We start from the raw sequence: 20,245 nt of genomic DNA on the forward strand, positions 1-20,245 counted from the left end.
ACAGTCTTTATCGGATCAGCAGATACAGGTCACTGAGAGTCTGATAATTACAATAAGTCACATTTAATAAGACTGGATAGCGGAAAATAAACATAAAATATAATCTGGCAGTAAAGATAAAATTAATTTAAAATATTTTCCACATCCACCATTTCAACTAGAAACAGGAGAGAAACCCGAGTTTAAATCACTAACAGTTCGATATTTACTCCAATACCGTGCAGGGTGTGTCCTGTCGAGGGGGTAGTTTCCTGGATTGGGAATATTGGGGAATCGGGAATTCTTTCAGCTGTAAATGTTTACAATTATTCACAGTCCTGAACATTGAGTAAAGATTGATATTCAGGATCTTAAACCTGCCGGTGAAAAGGTTCCAATCTAACCAGAGTACAGACACACACCGGCCAGCGGTGGGGCCTCGCACACAGCGGGCGGCTCCTGGGTAAACCGGGGGCAGTGAACCCGGGAATTCCCCATAATCCACCCCTTGTGTGAGGCCCCGCTCGGGGAGGGAACTTCAAAAATTCCCCAAAAACTGCCGGGCCAGTTACACCTGAAATAAATGTAGAGCCAGTTTAATAATGGGAATAAAGTGAGAGATTCCCCTCCCCTATAAACTAGGAGCACAGGGACATTTAAAACTTGTAATGGGACAGAATAAACTCTCTTGCTGCTATTGACAAACATTCACTATAAGCCCTCTGACTCCCACAGCTACCTGGAATACACTTCCTCCCACCTCACTTCCTGTAAGGACGCTGGCCCATTCTCCCAGTTTTTCTGATGGTGCCACGTTCCATCCAGTGCTTCCGACATGTCTTCCTTTTCCCTCAACCGAGGATTCCCCTCTACCGTGGTTGACACGGCTCTTGACCGTGTCTGTTCTGTTTCCCGCACTTCTGCTCTCACCCCTGCCCCTCCCTCCCAGAACCACGATAGGTTCCCCTTGTCTTCACCTTTCACCCCACCAGCCTCCACATTTAATCTCTCCTGTCTTCCACCCTATCACAGACCTTCCCTTTTGTTCTGTCCTCCGCTCCCCCCACCTTTCCCGGCCCCGACACTTGCTTAAACATCTGTTACATCTGTAACACAATACTCAAGATGTGGTCTCACCAAGGCCCTGTACAACTGCAGCAAGACCTCCTTGTTCCTGTACTCAAACCCTCTCGCTACGAAGGCCAACATACCATTTGCCGCCTTAACCGCCTGCTGCACCTGCATGCTTACCTTCAGCGACTGGTGCACAAGGACACCCAGGTCTCATTGCACTTCCCCTTCTCCCAATCTGTTGCCATTCAGATAATAATCTGCCTTCCTGTTTTTGACACCAAAGTGGATAACCTCACATTTATCCACATTGTATTGCATCTGCCATGCTTCTGCCCAATCACCCAACCTGTCCAAATCATCCTGTAGTTTCTCGGCATCCTCCTCACAACACACACGCCCACCCAGCTTTGTGTCATCTGCAAATTTGGAGATATTACATCTAGTTCCCTTGTCTAGATCATTAATATATATTGTGAATAGCTGGGGTCCAAGGACCGATCCCTGCGGTACCCCACTAGTCACTGCCTGCCTCTCAGAAAAAGACCCGTTTATTCCAACTCTTTGCTTTCTATCTGCCAACCAGTTCTCTATCCAAGTCAATACCTGGCCCCCAATCCCATGTGCCTTAACTTTACACACTAATCTCTTATGTGGGACCTTATCGAAAGCCTTCTGAAAGTCCAAATACACCACATCCACTGGTTCTCCCTTATCTATTTTACTAGTTACATCCTCAAAAAATTCCAGTAGATTATTCAAGCACGATTTACCTTTTGTAAATCTATGTTGACTTTGTCCGATCCTGTCACTGTTTTCCAAGTGCTCTGCTATTACATCTTTTATAATGGACTCTAGCATTTTCCTCACTACCGATGTCAGGCTTACCGGTCTGTAATTCCCTGTTTTCTCTCTACCACCTTTTTTGAACAGTGGGGTAACATTAGCTACCCTCCAATCCATGGGTACTGTTCCAGATTCCATCAAATGTTGGCAGATGATCAGCAATGCATCTACTATTTCTAGGGCCACTTCCTTAAGTACCCTTGGATGTAGATTATCAGGCCCTGGGGATTTATCGGCCTTCAATCCCATCAATTTCCCTAACACTATTTCCCTACAAATACTGATTTCTTTCAGTTCCTCCCTTTCATCAGACCCGATGTTCCTGTGGTCCACGCTGCTCGGGGATCACGTCAGGTAACCAGGGCGGGAGTTGAAAGGCCATGGAATCATTTCATTACTTGACAGCTGGAAATGTGCTATAAAAGCTCCCATCTCACAGCTGTTCACTTTCCAAGCTCAGAAGCTGTTGCTTACTGCATTTGGAAGACAGATTGAGCTTTATGCAGGTTGCAAGTGTTTGGAGCAAACTCTCTATCCAGTGTCACCTCATTGGAACAACCTCTCTCACCGTCAACAGATAGCTTCTGATATCTCAAGTTCACCTGCCATCTATTACACCAGCATGGGTCTGGTTTATACTGTCTCACCTTTGGCCTCAGAGTCTCACCATGATCAGCCCCAACACCAGCAGCACCAGGCACACCAGCAGCACCAACAACAACACCAACCTTCTCCACAACTCCTGATGCTGCACAGCACAGAGGGCATCAACACCCGGCCACATTGCTGACCAGGTCACCAGAGATGGCCTCACCATGGCCAGAATTTCTTCACTTGGTGCTGCTCGCCCTGGATGACACATGATGCGCCAGGTTAACACCAGCCCACACCAACAACACAAAGCATCCCTACAATGCCCAAACCATTCCTGTCACACTCATCAGCATTGCGGGGGTACCGTTATGTCTCACCATTCACTGCAACTCACTAAGCCACTTCCAAACATGTACACAAATCTTTCGAAGAACGGAAAGTGTTGAAAATAAAGATTTCAATGTTTGACACCACATTAACAGAAACTTCACATGAACATTGGCTAAAACACACAGTTGCCTATCCTTGTGTGTTGTTAGTTGGTATGATTGGACTAGGATGAGGGTGAGTGTGAGGGGTGGCTTGTGAGATGGGGATGTGATAATATAGATAGAGAGGAATGGGTGGAGGTGCAAGGTAAGTTGATGAGAGTAAGGAAGTTCAGGAGTAGGGTGGGGAAGGCAGAGTGATGGGGATGTGATAATATAGAGAGAGATGGGTGGAGGTGCAAGGTAAGTTGATGAGAGTAAGGAAGTTCAGGAGTAGGGTGGGGAAGGCAGAGTGATGGGGATGTGATAATATAGAGAGAGATGGGTGGAGGTGTAGGGTAAGTTGGTGAGAGTAAGGATGTTCAGGAGTAGGGTGGGGAAGGCAGAGTGATGGGGATGTGATAATATAGAGAGAGATGGGGGGAGGTGCAGGGTAAGTTGGTGAGAGTAAGAATGTTCAGGAGTAGGGTGGGGAAGGCAGAGTGATGGGGATGTGATAATATAGAGAGAGATGGGTGGAGGTGCAGGGTAAGTTGGTGAGAGTAAGGATGTTCAGGAGTAGGGTGGGGAAGGCAGAGTGATGGGGATGTGATAATATAGAGAGAGATGGGTGGAGGTGCAGGGTAAGTTGGTGAGAGTAAGGATGTTCAGGAGTAGGGTGGGGAAGGCAGAGTGATGGGGATGTGATAATATAGAGAGAGATGGGTGGAGGTGCAGGGTAAGTTGGTGAGAGTAAGGATGTTCAGGAGTAGGGTGGGGAAGGCAGAGTGATGGGGGTGTGATAATATAGAGAGAGATGGGTGGAGGTGCAGGGTAAGTTGGTGAGAGTAAGGATGTTCAGGAGTAGGGTGGGGAAGGCAGAGTGATGGGGATGTGATAATATAGAGAGAGATGGGTGGAGGTGCAGGGTAAGTTGGTGAGAGTAAGGATGTTCAGGAGTAGGGTGGGGAAGGCAGAGTGATGGGGATGTGATAATATAGAGAGAGATGGGTGGAGGTGCAGGGTAAGTTGGTGAGAGTAAGGATGTTCAGGAGTAGGGTGGGGAAGGCAGAGTGATGGGGATGTGATAATATAGAGAGAGATGGGTGGAGGTGCAGGGTAAGTTGGTGAGAGTAAGGATGTTCAGGAGTAGGGTGGGGAAGGCAGAGTGATGGGGATGTGATAATATAGAGAGAGATGGGTGGAGGTGCAGGGTAAGTTGGTGAGAGTAAGGATGTTCAGGAGTAGGGTGGGGAAGGCAGAGTGATGGGGATGTGATAATATAGAGAGAGATGGGGGGAGGTGCAGGGTAAGTTGGTGAGAGTAAGGATGTTCAGGAGTAGGGTGGGGAAGGCAGAGTGATGGGGATGTGATAATATAGAGAGAGATGGGTGGAGGTGCAGGGTAAGTTGGTGAGAGTAAGGATGTTCAGGAGTAGGGTGGGGAAGGCAGAGTGATGGGGATGTGATGAGAGGCACAGCCTGATGAGGTTAAGTGAGGCTTTGCAGTAACGTTTTGTGATCTACTGAGATCATTGAAAGGTTTGTGTCACTGCAGGCTGGTCCTCCCGACGACATCCCTGCTTGAGCCCCACTGTGCAATGTGCACCCAGGCTGTGTTGGTCTCTTCCGCCCCTTGGAAGTGAAGAGAACCTCCCTGCGGGCTGTGGCTCCCTCCATAATCATATAGAGGGAGTTCTGGGAGAGCCTGGGTGCAGCCGAGCTCCCCTGTGCTGATGTCAGTGTTTGTAGAACCTCAATACTGTAGAACACAGAGCACAATGGGCAAAGTCAATGTGTGTCATCAAATGTGGTCATCAAACCCGCTTCCCCCAATTCCCCAGAGCGAGGCCGCGACCCCCGACCCCGGACACACCAGACCCCCCGCCATCCCCGACCCCGGATACACCCGACCCGACCCTCCGCCGCCCCCGGCCCTGCCCGACCCTCCGCCGTGCCCGGCCCCGCCCGACCCGCCGCCGTCCCCGGCCCCGCCCGACCCTCCGTCGTCCCCGGCCCCTCCGCCGTCCCCGGCCCCGGACACACCCGACCCGACCCCGGCCCGACCCTCCGCCGGCCCCGCCCGACCCTCCGGCCCCCGGCCTCGCCCCGACCCTCTCCCGGCCCCGCCCGACCCTCTCCCGACCCCGGCCCCGCCCGACCCTACCGACCCTCTCCCGGCCCCGGCCCCGCCCGACCCTCCGCCGTCCCCGGCCCCGGACACACCCGACCCGACCCCGGCCCGACCCTCCGCCGCCCCGCCCGACCCTCCGCCGCCCCCCCCCCGCCCGACCCTCCGCCGCCCCCGGCCGACCCTCCGGCTGCCCCTCCGCCGGCCCCGCCCGACCCCCGGCCTCGCCCCGACCCTCTCCCGACCCCGACCCTACCGACCCTCGCCCGACCCTCTCCCGGCCCCGCCCGACCCTCTCCCAACCCCAGCCCCGCCCGGCCGTCCCCGGCCCGGGACACACCCGACCCGGCCCAACCCTCCGCCGCCCCCCCCCGGCCCCGCCCGACCCTCCGCCCCCCCGGCCGACCCTCCGGCCGCCCCTCCGCCGGCCCCGCCCGACCGCCGCCTCCGGCCCCCGACCCTCTCCCGACCCCGGCCCCGCCCAACCCTCGCCCGGCCCTCTGCTGACCCCGGCCGCACCCGACACCGACCCCACCCAACCCGCCACCAACTCTCCACCGACCCTGACCCCCCCCCCGGCCCCCGCCCGACCCTCCACCGACCCCAACCCAGGCCCCCGCCTGACCCTCCACCGACCCCCGACCCCGCCCGACCCTCCACCGACCCCCGCCCGACCCTTCACTGACCCCCGCCCGACCCTCCACCGGACCCCGCCCGACCGTCGCCGATGGGGAAAACCGGGTGATTAATTTCCTGAAGTACTTTCAGTGATTGCTGTAATATCCCAGAGAGAAAAGTATATCAGATCCGGGCTTTGACTCAGTTTGTTTCTCTCTCTCTGTTTGTTTTTAGGCTGAATGGCATTCAATTGGGAGATTCAGGAATGAAACTAGTGTCTGCGGCTCTGAGGAACCCGGACTGTATAATACAGAGACTGCAGTAAGTACCAGACTGTGTGAGATTGTGTTCATAATAACTGGATGTCTGACACTGAACATTATTATTAGTATTAGTAATAGTGTTATTAATAAACACTGTTGATTGACTCTGATTCCTGTTATTTCTCTCTCTGATCCCCAGGCTGAGTGATGTCGGTCTCACAGATTCTTGTGCTGAGGATCTCTCCTCCACTCTCAGTACAAACCGCTCACTGACGGATCTGATCCTGAGTGATAATAAACTGGGAGATTCAGGAGTGAAACTAGTGTCTGCGGCTCTGAGGAACCCGGGCTGTAAAATACAGAGACTGGAGTAAGTACCAGACTGTGTGAGATTGTGTTTATAATAACTGGATGTCTGACACTGAACATTATTATCAGTATCAGTAATAGTGTTATTAATAAACACTGGGGATTTACTCTGATTCCTGTTATTTCTCTCTCTCATCCCCAGGCTGGAGTCTGTCGGTCTCACAGATTCTTGTACTGAGGATCTCGCCTCCGCTCTCAGTACAAACCGCTCACTGACGGATCTGAACCTGGGTAATAATAATCTGGGAGATTCAGGAGTGAAACTACTGTCTGTGGCTCTGAGGAACCCGGACTGTAAAATACAGACACTGGGGTAAGTACCAGACTGTGTGAGATTGTGTTTATAATAACTGGATGTCTGACACTGGACATTATTATTAGTATCAGTAATAGTGTTATTAATAAACTCTGGGGATTTACTCTAATTCCTGTTATTTCTCTCTCTGATCCCCAGTCTATGGTCTGTCGGTCTCACAGATTCTTGTGCCGAGGATCTCGTCTCCGCTCTCAGTACAAACCGCTCACTGACGGATCTGATCCTGAGTGATAATAAACTGGGAGATTCAGGAGTGAAACTACTGTCTGCGGCTCTGAGGAACTCGGACTGTAAAATACAGAGACTGATGTAAGTACCAGACTGTGTGAGATTGTGTTTATAATAACTGGATGTCTGACACTGAACATTATTATTAGTATCAGTAATAGTGTTATTAATAAACTCTGGGGATTTACTCTAATTCCTGTTATTTCTCTCTCTCATCCCCAGGCTATGGTCTGTCGGTCTCACAGATTCTTGTGCCGAGGATCTCGCCTCCGCTCTCAGTACAAACCGCTCACTGACGGATCTGAACCTGAGTAATAATAATCTGGGAGATTCAGGAGTGAAACTACTGTCTGTGGCTCTGAGGAACCCGGACTGTAAAATACAGAGACTGCAGTAAGTACCAGACTGTGTGAGATTGTGTTTATAATAACTGGATGTCTGACACTGGACATTATTATTAGCATCAGTAATAGTGTTATTAATAAACTCTGGGGATTGACTCTGATTCCTGTTATTTCTCTCTCTGATCCCCAGGCTGCATGAAGTCGGTCTCACAGATTCTTGTGCCGAGGATCTCGCCTCCGCTCTCAGTACAAACCGCTCACTGACGGATCTGAACCTGAGTAATAATAATCTGGGAGATTCAGGAGTGAAACGACTGTCTGTGGCTCTGAGGAACCCGGACTGTAAAATACAGAAACTGGTGTAAGTACCAGACTGTGTGAGATTGTGCTTATAATAACTGGATGTCTGACACTGAACATTATTATTAGCATCAGTAATAGTGTTATTAATAAACTCTGGGGATTTACTCTGATTCCTGTTATTTCTCTCTCTGATCCCCAGGCTATGGTCTGTCGGTCTCACAGATTCTTGTACCGAGGATCTCGCCTCCGCTCTCAGTACAAACCGCTCACTGAGGGATCTGGACCTGGGATCAAACTCCTTCACAGACCAATCTGTCCCCGCTCTCCGCCGCCTCATACTGACCTGCCGGAGTCTGGAGCAGATCATGTGAGTGTTTGTGTTAATGTTTAATGTAATAAATAAAATATCAATGGGATTCAGTCACTGTTCTGGGTAATATTTGTCTGTAATTATTATTGAAATATTACCCCCAGTCTCGCGGTTATTTACACTGTTGTTCAATCTGTTTATTTCCTGTTTAATCTTTAATCTGTTTCAGGCTGGGGGGGAATCGGTTCAGTTCATCCGGAGAAAAACAGCTGGAGTTACTGCAGGGAACAAGACGCGGACTGAGTGTGTGGGTGTGAACATTCCTATTGATGACATCACTGCGCCCATTGTGTGACCATTCCAAGTGATGACCTCACTGCTCCCATTGTGTGACCATTCCAAGTGATGACCTCACTGCTCCCATTGTGTGACTATTCCAAGTGATGACCTCACTGCTCCCATTGTGTGACCATTCCAAGTGATGACCTCACTGCTCCCATTGTGTGACCAGTCCAAGTGATGACCTCACTGCTCCCATTGTGTGACCATTCCAAGTGATGACCTCACTGCTCCCATTGTGTGACCATTCCAAGTGATGACCTCACTGCTCCCATTGTGTGACCAGTCCAAGTGATGACCTCACTGCTCCCATTGTGTGACCATTCCAAGTGATGGCCTCACTGCTCCCATTGTGTGACCATTCCAAGTGATGACCTCACTGCTCCCATTGTGTGAACAGTCCAAGTGATGACCTCACTGCTCCCATTGTGTGACCATTCCAAGTGATGACCTCACTGCTCCCATTGTGTGACCAGTCCAAGTGATGACCTCACTGCTCCCATTGTGTGACCAGTCCAAGTGATGACCTCACTGTTCCCATTGTGTGAACATTCCAAGTGATGACCTCACTGCTCCCATTGTGTGACCATTCCAAGTGATGACCTCACTGCTCCCATTGTGTGACCATTCCAAGTGATGACGTCACTGCTCCCGTTGTGTGACCAGTCCAAGTGATGACCTCACTGCTCCCATTGTGTGACCATTCCAAGTGATGACATCACTGTTCCCATTGTGTGACCATTCCAAGTGATGACCTCACTGCTCCCATTGTGTGAACAGTCCAAGTGATGACCTCACTGCTCCCATTGTGTGACCATTCCAAGTGATGACCTCACTGCTCCCATTGTGTGACCATTCCAAGTGATGACCTCACTGCTCCCATTGTGTGACCATTCCAAGTGATGATGTCACTGCTCCCATTGTGTGACAATTCCAAGTGATGACCTCACTGCTCCCATTGTGTGACCATTCCAAGTGATGACCTCACTGCTCCCATTGTGTGACAATTCCAAGTGATGACCTCACTGCTCCCATTGTGTGACCATTCCAAGTGATGACCTCACTGCTCCCATTGTGTGACCAGTCCAAGTGATGACCTCACTGTTCCCATTGTGTGAACATTCCAAGTGATGACCTCACTGCTCCCATTGTGTGACCATTCCAAGTGATGACCTCACTGCTCCCATTGTGTGACCATTCCAAGTGATGACGTCACTGCTCCCGTTGTGTGACCAGTCCAAGTGATGACCTCACTGCTCCCATTGTGTGACCATTCCAAGTGATGACATCACTGTTCCCATTGTGTGACCATTCCAAGTGATGACCTCACTGCTCCCATTGTGTGACCATTCCAAGTGATGACCTCACTGCTCCCATTGTGTGACCAGTCCAAGTGATGACCTCACTGCTCCCATTGTGTGAACATTCCAAGTGATGACCTCACTGCTCCCATTGTGTGACCATTCCAAGTGATGACGTCACTGCTCCCATTGCGTGACCATTCCAAGTGATGACCTCACTGCTCCCATTGTGTGAACATTCCAAGTGATGACGTCACTGCTCCCATTGTGTGACCATTCCAAGTGATGACCTCACTGCTCCCATTGTGTGACCATTCCAAGTGATGACCTCACTGCTCCCATTGTGTGACCATTCCAAGTGATGACCTCACTGCTCCCATTGTGTGACCATTCCAAGTGATGACCTCACTGCTCCCATTGTGTGACCATTCCAAGTGATGACCTCAGTGCTCTCATTGTGTGAACATTCCAAGTGATGACGTCACTGCTCCCATTGTGTGACCATTTCCAATTGATGATGTCACTGCTCCTTCACCCCGCCCGGGGCCGGTAGCGGTGGGGCTCCTTCACCCCGCCCGGGGCCGGTGGCGGTGGGACTTCTTCACCCCGCCCGGGGCCGGTAGCGGTGGGACTTCTTCACCCCGCCCGGGGCCGGTAGCGGTGGGGCTTCTTCACCCCGCCCGGGGCCGGTAGCGGTGGGAATTCACCCCGCCCGGGGCCAGTAGCGGTGCGGCTCCTTCAATCTCTTTGACACAACTTGCCACAATTGCCAATCACACATGTTTCCTCAAGGATAGTCGGTGCTTCAACGTTTCATCCTCCCTTAATCTCTCCCTCCATATAAACTACCCTACCCATATTCACAACCACCCCCTTGACCTCGCCATCTCGCGTGTCCTTGCTACTCCCATCGTGTCAATCACAGATAAGGCCATCTCTGGTCACTTCCTTGTATCACTCTCTACTCAAACACTCCTTCCCAAACCTCCTTCCTTCTGTTTCCGCCCCTGGAAAATATTCTCTCCCAATTCACTTTCAAAATTCCAACTGCCTAGCCTTTGGCCCTCCATTCACCTGAACATTTCTGCAGCTACCGATCTGCTCAACCACACCCTCACCTCCACCTTTGATGCCCTAGTCCCTATTAAAACCATTGCTCTCTCTCACCCCATCATTCCCCCTGGTTCGGCCCTCATCTCCACCAACTTAAGTCCAAGGGACGCAGACTTGAACGTATATTGTGGACAACTGGTTTAGCCATTCATCGCCAGATCTGGCTGGACCACATAAAGCACTATCCTGGGTTGGGTGATTGGGCAGATGCAGCAAAATGTGGATAAATGCGAGTGTGAAGGAATAGCCTTGATTCAGAGAAATACACGATACCATGAACAGATTTCTAATATTATTACAGAACATACTGGGTTTAAAAGACACCTGTCTCAGCAGACACAGGCTGTAAACAGAAATACCGGCTTCTGAGAAAGAATCAGTTGATAACAAAGTTGTAAACAAGCTTTGAAATGGGAATTAGTTAAATATTCTAAAACAGTGAAAGATTGAAGCAAACCATTGGTGCTTCCGAAAGGTCGACGGTTTGCCATGAACACAATGAAAAGACCCAGTTTAAAGTGTGAAGAGCTAACACGTAAAACAGAAACACAAACATTGAAAGAGGCACGTGCCTTTGAAAACATGACATCAAGTAAAAGAAACATCTGCTGGTCAAATAGTTTTATGTTAAACTTGGAAAACAGGAACCATAAGATTAAATATGCAACCAATTGAGATAGCTAGAAAACAAGTAAACACACAGTTAAAGTGGTTTTGATTTACATATTATAAATATAATACCAAAAAGAAGGCTTTGAAGATATGACTTCAATAGAGACACCAAGCAATTGCATTGTGTTTGTATTGAACTTGGAGAATGAGAGTCAAAATGGCTGCTAAGAACCAGTAAAGCCAATATTAAGAATTGAATGAAGAATCTTCGATAAGAATGGCATTAAACAGAAACCATTGCTGTCATTGTTTTTATGATGGTTTTTGTAACACCTAAAAGTAGAGAAATAACTATTCATGCAATAGTTGAATTGATAGTAAGAATAGAAAGCATTCAAAAGAGGTATCAATAAAGACAATTAGCTGACATCAGCAGAGAACATCAAAGAAGAAACCACTGCCAAAAGGGTATAAAAATAAGAACATGCTGAACGGGCAAAACGTTTCTCAACTCTACGGAGGCATCTCTAAGTTTTTAACTTTGAGTCTCGGGTAAATCAAAGTGATTGATTTTGGTGGATGTTCTGGATTTAGAAATAAGTGAGAAATAAATGTAACGAAAGTAAAGATTTGAGAATAAGGATCTCTGAGAAATGTAAGCTAATTGTATTTTGAATTGTTAATGTTGCGACTGATTCAACAGATGTTAACTGAATGTCGGCTCTTAAATAAAACTATATATTTTTAGAATTGTCTGAGTAATTCTGTATAGACTTGCGAACACACAAATTCTGTATACTCTTGTAACGAGGTGCAGAATTCTGGGGGGTATTCCGGACCCTCATAATATCCGGAAGGTTACAGTCTAGTTCAACTTATTAAAAGTACTATCTGGTGGACGGTAACATCTTTAGTCGTTCCTTTCCTTTAGGGAGAGATAGCCTGAATCTTTAGACCCATTTAAGCATCTTATGGAATTCGGCTATCTCTAACTTAAGTTGAGGGTGAACGTCTGGGGAATACGCCTGATCTGGAATAGCCCAAAAGGGCTAGGACTGTAATTATTCCTTCACGAGGTTATCCACTTTGGTGCCAAAAACAGGAAGGCAGATTATTATCTGAACGGCAATAGATTGGGAGAAGGGGGAAGTGCAACGAGACCTGGGTGTCCTTGTGCACCAGTCGCTGAAGTTAAGCATGCAGGTGCAGCAGGCGGTTAAGAAGGCAAATGGTATGTGATATACCTATCAATTCAGTCCATGAAAAGCGACGAGTTAAGGTAGTAACTATAGGTTTTTATTGGCTAAATAACAGAGCCCACCCTCGTGGGTGATCGGTTCCAACAAGGAAGAATACTAGCCAAGTGGTCACCTTTATACCTGGGCAAGCAGGCGGAGCCATGGGCGGAGTCAGCTGAGGTATGCCTAGGTATAACGGCGTGCGTGGCAAGAGGTAACCTTGTGTAGTGATAACAGTGTAAACAGTGATAACAGTGCAACAATAGTGAACGGTTGTGAACGGTAACAGTGGTTTACCACATTCACCCCTTGTTTAAAATTGAGTCCGGCGGGGTGAAGTGTACTACCAGTTCGTGTATGTCAGTCTCTCAGGAGGCCTCGTAAGCCTTTCTGATCGGCGCAGCAGCGGTGGTGCAGTATCCGATGTTAATGCTGGTGTCTGCGTGGTCGACGAAGGCTCCTGGGGTTCCGGCATGCCGTTTATAGGAGCTGGATTTGGGGGAGTGGTGGGGGGTAACGGTGGTATCTCAGGGGTGCCCGAGGGTGCGAGGTCTCACAAGGAGACAGTGTCCTCCCGCCCGTCTGGGTATGCCACATAGGCGTACTGGGGGTTGGCGTGCAGGAGGTCCACCCTCTCGGCCAGGGGGTCCGTTTTATGGGTCCTCATGTGCTTCCGCAGCAGGACGGGCCCCGGAAAAGTCAGCCATGTTGGTAGCGAGGTTCCCGTAGTCGACTTCCTGGGGAAAACAAACATTCATTCATGGGGGGTGGCGTTAATGGCAGTGCAAAGCAGTGACCGGATGGAGTGGAGCGCTGCCGGGAGGACTTCCTGCCAGCGAGAGGTTGGGAGGCCCTTAGACTTTAGGGCTAAGAGAACGGCCTTCCAACTGTCGCGTTTTCTCTTTCCACCTGGCTGTTCCCCCGGGGGTTGTAGCTGGTGGTCCTGCTTGCAGCAATACCTCTCGCTAGTAGGAACTGGCGAAGTTCCTCGCTCATGAAGGATGCGCCCCGGTCGCTATGTATATAGTTCGGGAACCCGAACAAGGCGAAGAGGTCGTTCATGCATTTGATGACCGTGGTACTGGTCATGTCTGGGCAGGGGATGGCAAAGGGGAAACGGGAGTACTCATCAACAATGTTGAGGAAGTACACATTACGGTCAGAGGACGGGAGGGGCCCCTTAAAATCGATGCTCAAGCGCTCGAAGTGGCGGGTGGCCTTGATCAGGCTTGCTCTGTCCGGCCTATAGAAATGTGGTTTGCATTCGGCACAGGTTTGGCAGTTCCTGGCCATGGTCCTGACCTCCTCGATGGAGTAGGGCAGGTTGCGGGCCTTAATGAAGTGGTAAAGTCTGGTGACCCTGGGGTGGCAGAGGTCGTTGTGGAGGGTCTGCAGTCTATCAATTTGCGCGTTGGTGCATGTACTTCGTGATAGAGCATCTGGGGGGTCGTTGAGTTTACCAGGCCGGTACAAGATATCGTAATCGTAGGTGGAGAGCTCAATTCTCCACCTCAAGATCTTGTCGTTCTTGATTTTGCCCTTCAGCTTGTTATTAAACATAAAAGCAACCGAACGCTGGTCGGTGAGGAGGGTAAATCATTTGCCTGCCAGGTAATGCCTCCAGCGTCGTACCGCCTCCACAATCGCCTGGGACTCCTTCTCGACAGAAGAGTGTCGGATCTCAGGGCCCTGGAGGGTCCTTGAGAAGAAGGCCACAGGTCTCCCCGCCTGGTTAAGGGTTGCAGCTAGGGCGAAGTCGGATGCATCGCTTTCCACTTGGAAAGGGATGGACTCATCCACTGCGTGCATTGTGGCCTTCGCAATGTCTCCTTTTATGAGGGAGAAGGCTGCGCCTGCTTCTGCTGTCAGGGGGAAGGAGGTGGACTTCATGAGGGGTCTGGCTTTGTCCGCATAATTGGGCACCCATTGGGCATAGTAAGCGAAGAGCCCCAGGGTTCTCTTCAGCGCCTTTGGACAGTGGGGGAGGGGAAGCTCCATGAGGGGGCGCATTCTTTCGGGGTCGGGGCCGATGACTCCGTTCTCTACTACGCAGCCGAGGATGGCAAGGCGCGAGGTGTTAAACACACATTTCTCCTTATTGTAAGTGAGGTTCAGCCGTTGGGCCGTACGGAGGAATTTCTCCAGATTAGCATCAAGGTCCTGCTGGCCATGGCCGCAGATGGTGACGTTACCTAGATAAGGGAACGTGGCCTGCAGCGCGTTCTGGTCGACCATCCGGTCCATCTCCCTTTGGAAGACCGAAATCCCGTTGGTGACGCCGAAGGGAACCCTAAGGAAGTGGTAGAGGCGGCCATTCGCCTCGAAGGCGGTATACTGGCGGTCCTCAGGGCGGATAGGGAGTTGGTGATAGGCCGACTTGAGGTCGATGGTGGAGAATACCCGGTACTGTGCAATCTGGTTGACCATATCAGATATGCGGGGGAGGGGGTATGCGTCCAGCTGGGTGTACCGGTTTATGGTTTGGCTGTAGTCGATGACCAGGCGGTGTTTATCGCCGGTCTTAACGACTACGACCTGAGCACGCCAGGGGCTGGTGCTCCCCTCGATGATGCCCTCCTTCAGGAGTCGCTGCACCTCAGAGCTAATAAAAGCTCTGTCCCCGGCGCTGTACCGCCTGCTCTTGGTAGCGACGGGTTTACAGTCACAGGTGAGGTTAGCGAACAAGGAGGGGGGCGGGACTTTGAGGGTGGAGAGGCCGCAGGTGGTACGCGGCGGGCGGTTTAAATTTTGCTGGTTGCAGACTGTGAGTGGGGGGGAGGGGTCCACCGTAAGCCAAAGTGACACTTTGAAGGTGGCATTGGAAATCCAGCCCTAGTAGGACGGCAGCGCAGAGCTGGGGCAGGACGAGAAGTTTAAAGTTTTTATATTCCGTGCCCCTAACCGACAGGGTCACCACACAGTAGCCGCTGATGTCTGTTGAATGGGACTTCGCCGCCATCGAGATCCGATGGTGCATTGGCCGGACAGTGAGGGAGTAGCAGCTCACCGTGTCTGGGTGAATAAAACTCTCCGTGCTTCCGCTGTCGAACAGGCAGGTCGTGGCGCGGCCGTTTACTTCGATGTCCATCATGGACTTGGACAGATGATGCGGGAGAGCTTGGTCAAGCGTGACGGAGGCCAGTGTATGGCTGAGTGAGCTGCTGTAGTCTGCAGGTGAGGCGGTGGTCGGGCCTGGAGACAAAACGGCGGCCGAGTGCGGTGAACAAAATGGCGGCGCCCATGAAGCGGATCCCCACGAAGTTGGACAAAATGGCGGAGAAGATGGCCACCCCCACAACTCACATGAGGCACTGCTGGCGTCTGTGGCCTTGATCAAAGATGGCCACCTCACGACTCACATGTGGCCTTGATCAAAGATGGCCGCCCCCACAACTCACATGAGGCACTGCTGGCGTCTGTGGCTTTCCCCCTGCAGGCGTTTACGAAGTGGCCTTTCTTTTTGCAGCCAGAGCAGGTCGCGTTCCTTGCAGGGCAGCGCGCCCTTTGATGCCTCGCCTGGCCACAGAAGAAGCAGCTGGCGGCCCGATCGCGGAGGTCCGCTGCCGCAACAGGTCCCGGGGGTGGCGGTCCCGATCGATTCCGGGACACCGACGCCGTAGTAGGTCCCAGGGGCGGTGGTGCGAGGGGTATAGCGGCCGGAGTCGGGCCCGAGTCCCAGGGTCACGCAGCACTGTACCTGGAGTATGCCTCGAGGTCCCGATGGGCCACTTCCAAGGAGCAAGCAAGGGCTGCAGCTGTTTTCAAGTCGAGGTCCTTTGATTCGAGCAGTCTTTGCCGTGAGTAGTCGGACCGAAGGCCTTTCACGAAGGCATCGTGGCTATTTCCTTCAGTATGTTCTGCAGCCGTTACAGCTTTAAAGTCACAGTCCCTGCCGAGTGTTTGTAGCGCCCGTAAAAATTCATCTACAGACTCTCCTGGCTGTTGCGAGCGGGATCTTAGGAGATGTCTGGCATACATTGAATTTACTGGGCTCCGGTACTGCTCTTTTAGCAGGTTGAGGGCGTCCTCGCATGTAGCAAAGTCCCGGATGAGTGCAAATACTTTAGGGCTCACCTGGGCGGTCAGAACTCTTAGTTTGGATTCCGGAGGCACGCCAGATTCTCCCAGGTAGGATTCGAAACAGCTCAGCCAGTGTTCGAAGTCGAGGGCTGAATTCGCTGCCTGTGGGTTTAGATCCAGGTACGGCGGTCGGAGGGCTCGCAGCCAGGTCGGCTGCTGGGGCTGTTGTAGCTGGCCATTTGGCTGGGGCTGTTGTAGCTGGCCGTTTGGCTGGGGCTGTTGTAGCTGACCGTTTGGCTGGTCGTTTGGCTGCTCCGGTCCATACATTTCAAAATTTAGCCAATAAAATTGAAATACCTATCAATTCAGTCCATGAAAAGCGACGAGTTAAGGTAGTAACTATAGGTTTTTATTGGCTAAATAACAGAGCCCACCCTCGTGGGTGATCGGTTCCAACAAGGAAGAATACTAGCCAAGCGGTCACCTTTATACCTGGGCAAGCAGGTGGAGCCATGGGCGGATTCAGCTGAGGTATGCCTAGGTATAACAGCGTGCGTGGCAAGAGGTAAACTTGTGTAGTGATAACAACAGTGTAAACAGTGATAACAACAGTGTAACAATAGTGAACGGTTGGGAACGGTAACAGTGGTTTACCACAGTATGTTGGTGATTGTTTTATTGTTATTGTTGGTGAGCATGCTCTCTGGGAATCTGACCCCTGTTCCTTCTCCGTGAGGAATTCAAGCTCTGCTTTAAACTTGCGCCCTCCGTCAGGTTGCACTTTTATCACAGCTGATGTGCAGGCTCCTGACGATGACGTGGGCAGCAAACCCTTCTTCACCCCGCCAGGGGCTAATAGCCATGGGACTTCTTCACCCCGCAAGGGGCCGGTAGCAGTGGGACTTCACCCCACCCGGGGCCGGTAGCGGTGGGACTTCACCCCACCCGGGGCCGGTAGCGGTGGGACTTCTTCACCCCGCCCGGGGCCGGTAGCGGTGGGGCTTCTTCACCCCGCCCGGGGCCGGTAGCGGTGGGGCTTCTTCACCCCGCCCGGGGCCGGTAGCGGTGGGGCTTCTTCAACCCGCCCGGGGCCGGTAGCGGTGGGGCTTCTTCACCCCGCCCGGGGCCGGTAGCGGTGGGGCTTCTTCACCCCGCCCGGGGCCGGTAGCGGTGGGGCTTCTTCAACCCGCCCGGGGCCGGTAGCGGTGGGACTTCTTCACCCCGCCCGGGGCCGGTAGCGGTGGGACTTCTTCACCCTGCCCGGGGCCGGTAGCGGTGGGACTTCTTCACCCCGCCCGGGGCCGGTAGCGGTGGGACTTCTTCACCCCGCCCAGGGCCGGTAGCGGTGGGACTTCTTCACCCCGCCCGGGGCCGGTAGCGGTGGGTCGCCTTCACCCCGCCCGGGGCCGGTAGCGGTGGGGCTCCTTCACCCCGCCCGGGGCCGGTAGCGGTGGGGCTCCTTCACCCCGCCCGGGGCCGGTAGCGGTGGGGCTCCTTCACCCCGCCCGGGGCCGGTAGCGGTGGGGTTCCTTCACCCCGCCCGGGGCCGGTAGCGGTGGGGCTCCTTCACCCCGCCCGGGGCCGGTAGCGGTGGGGCTCCTTCACCCCGCCCGGGGCCGGTAGCGGTGGGGCTCCTTCACCCCGCCCGGGGCCGGTAGCGGTGGGGCTTCTTCACCCCGCCCGGGGCCGGTAGCGGTGGGACTACTTCACCCCGCCCGGGGCGGCAGCGGTGGGACTTCTTCACCCCGCCCGGGGCCGGTAGCGGTGGGACTTCTTCACCCCGCCCGGGGCCGGTAGCGGTGGGACTTATTCACCCCGTCCAGGGCCGGTAGCGGTGGGACTTCTTCACCCCGCCTGGGGCCGGTAGCGGTGGGGCTTCTTCACCCCGCCCAGGGCCGGTAGCGGTGGGGCTTCTTCACCCCGCCCGGGGCCGGTAGCGGTGGGGCTCCTTCACCCCGCCCGGGGCCGGTAGCGGTGGGGCTCCTTCACCCCGCCCGGGGCCGGTAGCGGTGGGACTTCTTCACCCCGCCCGGGGCCAGTAGCGGTGGGACTTCTTCACCCCGCCTGGGGCCGGTAGCGGTGGGACTTCTTCACCCCGCCCGGGGCCGGTAGCGGTGGGACTTCTTCACCCCGCCCGGGGCCGGTAGCGGTGGGACTTCTTCACCCCGCCTGGGGCCGGTAGCGGTGGGGCTTCTTCACCCCGCCCAGGGCCGGTAGCGGTGGGGCTCCTTCACCCCTGGCAAAGGAGGACCGAATCTGAGGGATGTCCTGCGGCCGCGATGGCGATTGGGAATTTCAGGGAAGCTCCTCTATCACGGATTACCTCTCTGGTCGGCGGTTTTTATGCGACACCGGGGCGCAGTGTAGCTTCCTTCCTGCGTCACCACTGGATATACAGGCTGGGAGGCACGGCCTCTCCCTCGAAGCAGCTAATGGCGGGGCTATTCGTATCTTTGGCAAATGGCGGGTCCAGGTGTGCTTCGGCGGGCAACGGTTTCATTGGGAATTCATCACAGCCAAGGTGCGGATTTCTTATGTGCCAACAGCCTCTTGGTAGATGTAAGGAACTGACGGTTAATTAATGCGGCCACTTTCCACTCCATCCCTTGCTTCCGCAGTACCGCCATGTCCTGCACATTGCCCTCTCCGGACGATTTCACTCGCCTGCTAGGCGAATTCCCGGACCTGACCAGGCCCACCTTCTCCTCGGCCACTAAACATGGTGTCGAACACCACATCACTACGACTGGCTTCCCGGTCTACGCACGGGCTTGGCGTCTGGAACCTGGCAAGCTCGCGGCTGCGAAGGCGGAGTTCACCACGATGGAGCGGCTAGGGATTATTCGCCAGTCGAATAGTCCCTGGTCTTCACCTCTCCACATTGTCCCGAAACCCAGCGGCGGATGGCGGCCATGCGGCGACTACCGATGCCTTAATGATGCCACTACTCCCGATCGGTACCCGATCCCTCATGTTCAAGATTTCTCTGCCCACTTGGCGGGAAATTCTATATTCTCCAAGGTCGACCTCGTCCATGGTTACCACCAGGTCCCCGTACACCCGCAAGACGTCCAGAAAACTGCAGTCATTACCCCCTTTGGCCTGTTCAAGTTTCTACGGATGCCATTTGGGCTGAAGAATGCTGCACAGGCTTTCCAGTACCTGATGGACTCGGTACTGCGGGACCTTAAATTTATATTCATCTACCTCGACGATATCCTTATCGCCAGCCCTAACAAAGAGGAGCACATCTGCCATTTACGCACCCTCTTTCGACACCTCAGCCAACACGGCCTGATCATCAACCCAGCCAAGTGGCAGTTCGGCCTGCAGCAGATTGATTTCTTGGGCCACCGCATTACTTCGGAAGGTGCAATTCTGTTGCAGACGAAGGTAGAGGCAGTCACGATGTTCCCGCGGCCGCAGACCATCAAGGCCCTGCAGGAATTCCTCAGCATGGTAAATTTTTACCACCGCTTTGTACCTAAGGCAGCACGGCTAATGCAGCTCCTCTACGAGGCCCTCAAAGGCAAGTCTGGCAAGGATTCGGTAACCTGGACAGTCGAAATGGACAACGCCTTCTGCAACACGAAAACCGCTTTGGCCAACGCGACCATGCTGGTGCACCCACTGCGAGGTGCCACCATCGCACTTACCACCGACGCTTCCGACTACGCCATCGGCGCCGTACAGGAACAGTGGGTCAATGGGACGTGGCAACCACTGGCTTTTTTCAGCCATCAACTACGGTGCAACGAACGAAAATACAGCACTTTTGACCGGG

At 53.0% G+C, this 20,245-nt stretch overlaps 1 protein-coding gene across 1 annotated transcript in view; it reads left to right on the forward strand.

Moving 5' to 3' along the window:
* Positions 1-11,953, forward strand: part of LOC147096555 (NACHT, LRR and PYD domains-containing protein 3-like) — a 98,116-nt gene extending 86,163 nt beyond the window's left edge. The window contains exons 6-13 of the mRNA XM_085975360.1: positions 5,940-6,026; positions 6,168-6,338; positions 6,480-6,650; positions 6,792-6,962; positions 7,104-7,274; positions 7,416-7,586; positions 7,728-7,895; positions 8,068-11,953. Coding sequence (XP_085831486.1) covers positions 5,940-6,026; positions 6,168-6,338; positions 6,480-6,650; positions 6,792-6,962; positions 7,104-7,274; positions 7,416-7,586; positions 7,728-7,895; positions 8,068-8,155 — 1,198 coding nt within the window. The 3' untranslated portion in view covers positions 8,156-11,953. The remainder of the gene's footprint in view (positions 1-5,939; positions 6,027-6,167; positions 6,339-6,479; positions 6,651-6,791; positions 6,963-7,103; positions 7,275-7,415; positions 7,587-7,727; positions 7,896-8,067) is intronic.
* Positions 11,954-20,245: the final 8,292 nt, after the last annotated feature.

This window comes from Somniosus microcephalus, unplaced genomic scaffold (assembly GCF_052327205.1).
Source record: "Somniosus microcephalus isolate GS21.2 unplaced genomic scaffold, FLI_Smic_1.0 unresolved_chr1, whole genome shotgun sequence".
In the NCBI taxonomy this organism is placed as follows: domain Eukaryota; kingdom Metazoa; phylum Chordata; class Chondrichthyes; order Squaliformes; family Somniosidae; genus Somniosus; species Somniosus microcephalus.